The sequence below is a fragment of the Emiliania huxleyi genome (genome assembly GCF_000372725.1).
Source record: "Emiliania huxleyi CCMP1516 chromosome Unknown EMIHUscaffold_1721, whole genome shotgun sequence".
Classification (NCBI taxonomy): domain Eukaryota; phylum Haptophyta; order Isochrysidales; family Noelaerhabdaceae; genus Emiliania; species Emiliania huxleyi.
In genome coordinates, this window is record NW_005200859.1 from 1 (window position 1) to 3544 (window position 3544).

Sequence of the window (3544 nt, forward strand, 5' to 3'; positions counted from 1 at the left end):
TGGTCGATCGAGCATTGGGACACTGTCATTTGGGGCCGGCTCCTAGCCAGATAGGGGGTCTGTGACCTATGACTCGCACCAAAACGCCCTACCTACCTACCTATTGCGGGCGCCAATCGCCAGGCTCCGTGCCCCACCTACCTACCTATTCCCAGGCCGCGCAGCGAAGCGAAAAAATGCCCGTTAGCCCTCTGTGAATAGGCTCCCAGCGCCCGCCGCGCGCCGGCTTGTACCTCGGTGCGCGCCGCTCGCGAGCCCACCAGAGCATGGCCTACTGGGCTCTCGAGGCGTTGGACGGCTCCAGAACGGCACTCTCTTCCCTCGACAGAGTCTCCCGCGCAGCGAAGCGGTTTTTTTACCCCCCCCCCCCCCCCCGCCCGCCCGCCCACCAGCCACCACCACCACCTACCTACCTATTGCGGGGCCCTCTGGGGCGGTCAAACCGGACCTACCTACCTATTGCATGGGGTCTAACCGTAGGCAACAGACCCCCTATCTGGCTAGGAGCCGGAACCCTGTGTAGCCCTGGGCAGGGTCGGGTGTCGGTGTGGGGAGGTCGTGCGAATGGAGGGACGGGGCTGCGCCTGGTGCCACGCTGCGGGCGTCCCCTTCTCACCCTCTGCGGGCGGCACTGTGACGGGGCCGCCAAGGAAGGCATCGCCAATCATCCACTTGTCGCCCTTGGGAAGGAGGGTGGGGGGGGGGGGGGGGTCAGCCGGACTCTGCATCGTGAAGTCGCCGTCCCCGACAGCGCCCTGACAGCGCCGCGCTGCTCGAGGCCGAAGACGTCCGCGCTCGTGCCGGGCTCGGTGTTGCCGAGGCCGACGAAAGCGCCTCGCTGGCCGACGTCCTCCGGGTTGGAGGAGAGCGGGTCCTTGAACTTGACGTCGCCGACGAGGCGTGAGCGCGAGCGGCCAGCGCCCGCCACCGAGACGTCGCTCGTCGGGCCGGTAGTCGGGTGATCAGACGACTGCCGCCGAAAGGCAAGCAGGCCGCATCGGGTTTTCAGTGTATGTAGCTCTTACGAACATTCCCGTATTCGCCTTTTTGTTTCTTTGTGGATGCTTTCTAGAATTCTTTTTTCTTTGCCTCGAAGTTTCTTGCTGCTCGCCGCTGCCAGCTCGCCGCTCTGCCGCCAGCTCGCTGCTCCTCCTCGCATGAAGCAGCACCTCCTTCTCCTTGTCGCCAGCCTCCCATCCGCGCACGGCGCGCTCCTCTCCTCTCGCCGACCGCTCCCATCCTCCTGCCGCGCCGCGGCAGCGCGTGCTCTTCTTGGGTTTGGCGAGGGCTCGTCGCCGCCGCAGACGGTCGACGAGGCGCGCCAGAAGTTTTTCGCGGCGTACGGGAAGCCGTACGTCGCGCCCGACGCGCAGGGCTTCGTCAACGAGCTGCTCGGCAGCTCTCAGATGGCGATCGTCTCGCCGTCGTTCCGGTACAACGCCGTCTTTGCGCTGGGCACCGAGGCGCTCTGCGAGACGTTCCTCGCGCAGCGGCCCGAGGCGGAGCGCGTCGCCATTACTGACGCCATCATCACCGCCCTCGGCATGAGCCCGCAGCAGCTCAAGAGCGACGCAGCGGCGCTCCGCGAGACGGCGAAGGCTGCCGGGACAGAGGAGGCGCTCCTCGGCTCGAAGCCGATGCTCGAGATCAAGGCGTACCCGAAGGTCAGTCAGTCAGTCAGTGTTACACACCTCCTAGCATGGAGGACGGGCCCACCCGCACACACACGCTGTACCCGAAGGTGCCGCCGCTCAAGTACTCGTACGCGTTCGGCGCCGGCATGCTCACACTCATGCCCCTCGTCGAAGTCAAGCCGAGCGACGACGCCATCGACCGGTGAGCCAGTTCTTCCGAGACACCTCCGAGACACCTCTGAGACACCTCTGAGACACAGACCCCTTCCGAGACCCTTCCGAGACCCTTCCGAGACCCTTCCGAGACCCTTCCGAGACCCTTCCGAGACCCTTCCGAGACCCTTCCGAGACCCTTCCGAGACCCTTCCGGCACGCCTGCAACCCGCTGTGATCCACAGCCGCCGCCCGCTGCCTCGGCTCTCGATGTGCTTGTGGAAGGGTGCAGCAGCTGCATGCCCGCCCCGACGGCGAGATCTGCATCTGGATTGGCGAGACCTGCGAGATCTGCATCTGGATGGCGAGATCTGCATCTGGAAGCCTTCTTCTCTCAGGTGGGTGGGCGCGCTCGAGATCGACCCCGCCAAGGGCAAGATGCTGAAGCGCGACTTCGCCTTCTTCGAGTCGTCGCAGGACAAGCTGGCGGAGATGAGGCAGATGATGGCGGAGATGCAGGCGAGATCTACTCGAGATCTACCCGAGAGACAGCCGAGAGACAGCCGAGGTGCAGCAACGCTTGGAGCAGCCCCGTTTACCCAGCGAGTGGTCTCGCCGCAGGCCTCTGCCAAGCGCAAGGAGGCTGCCAAGCTCAAGGAGCAGGCCGAGGCGGCGGCGGCAGAGGCGGCGGCAGAGGCGGCGGCGGAGGAGGCGGCGAGCGAGGGGGCGAAGGAGCCAGCCGCATAGCGGACTGCGGCGGCTCTACGTTGACGACATAGCGCGGGCCGGCTGCTGTGCTACGACCTACGGTGCTGCTTCTGCGTGCACGCCACTCGTGTGTGGCCGCGCTCATTCTGTCGTCCTGCCGGCGGGCGGCACCAGCGAGCGAGGAGCGTGCACAGCGAGAGGTGTCTGCACGCGGGGGGTGTGGGTACCCATTTTCACACGGCGGGTGGTGCCGCTCGCTCTGCGCGTTTTGGGTTTTAGCTCACGCATGCACACGTAGGACTACGCTATGGCGGCGCACGCCGCACTGATAACACCTCCACAGGTTTCACTTTTTGCCCTTGATTTTGTCGGCCATCGCCTTCTCCTTCTCCTTTTGCTCCTTCTGCTTCTTCTTGAACGCCAGGTCGTCCTCGTCGTCCGAGTCCTGCTTCTTTTTCTTCTGCTTGTTCACGACGCCTTTCTGCGCTTTGTTGGAAGCGCCGCCGGCGCTGATTGGCTGCGGGGCGGCGGGAGGCCGCCGGTCAGAGACGGCGGCGCTGAGCGGCTGGAGGCCGCGGGCCGGAGCGGCGGTGCGAGGCAACGCGCGCGGCACGAGGTGGAAGACGGGCGTGGGGCACGCGCGCAAGGCACGAGACGCAGGGCGCGTGGCTACAAGTTGAGAGTAAACGCGGCGTGGCGCGCGCCATGGCAAAGACAAAAAAAAATCCTCTTTCACGATTCACGGAACAGAAAGAATTTTACAACGCAACTCCCTCGGACGACACTAGGCACGGGACTGGCGCTAACCCAACAATAAAAAAGAAGCGATTCGGTTTCTCTGTTTGTGGGGAACACTAAAAAGAAAGAAAACAGACAACCCAAGGGAGGGATGGGAGGACGGCACGCCGCAACCACACACAGGGATTTTAAGGAGAGGGGTGTGATGCGCTAGCCGTCGCCCACCCTAGGGAGTCTGCCTCTTCCTATCTCTTTTCGCAGTCTCTCGCCGCTTCTCGCTGCAACCTTCATGCCACCTCGCGGCCGTCCCA

At 64.5% G+C, this 3544-nt stretch overlaps 1 protein-coding gene across 1 annotated transcript; it reads left to right on the forward strand.

Annotated features, from left to right (window-relative positions):
* Positions 1-1157: 1157 nt before the first annotated feature.
* On the forward strand, positions 1158-2025 carry EMIHUDRAFT_253455 (hypothetical protein; the record flags this gene model as incomplete). The annotated part of the gene is made up of 3 exons (XM_005784106.1): positions 1158-1664; positions 1742-1836; positions 1995-2025. The coding sequence occupies 3 exons, from the start codon at positions 1158-1160 to the stop codon at positions 2023-2025; spliced, it is 633 nt and encodes a 210-aa protein (XP_005784163.1).
* Positions 2026-3544: the final 1519 nt, after the last annotated feature.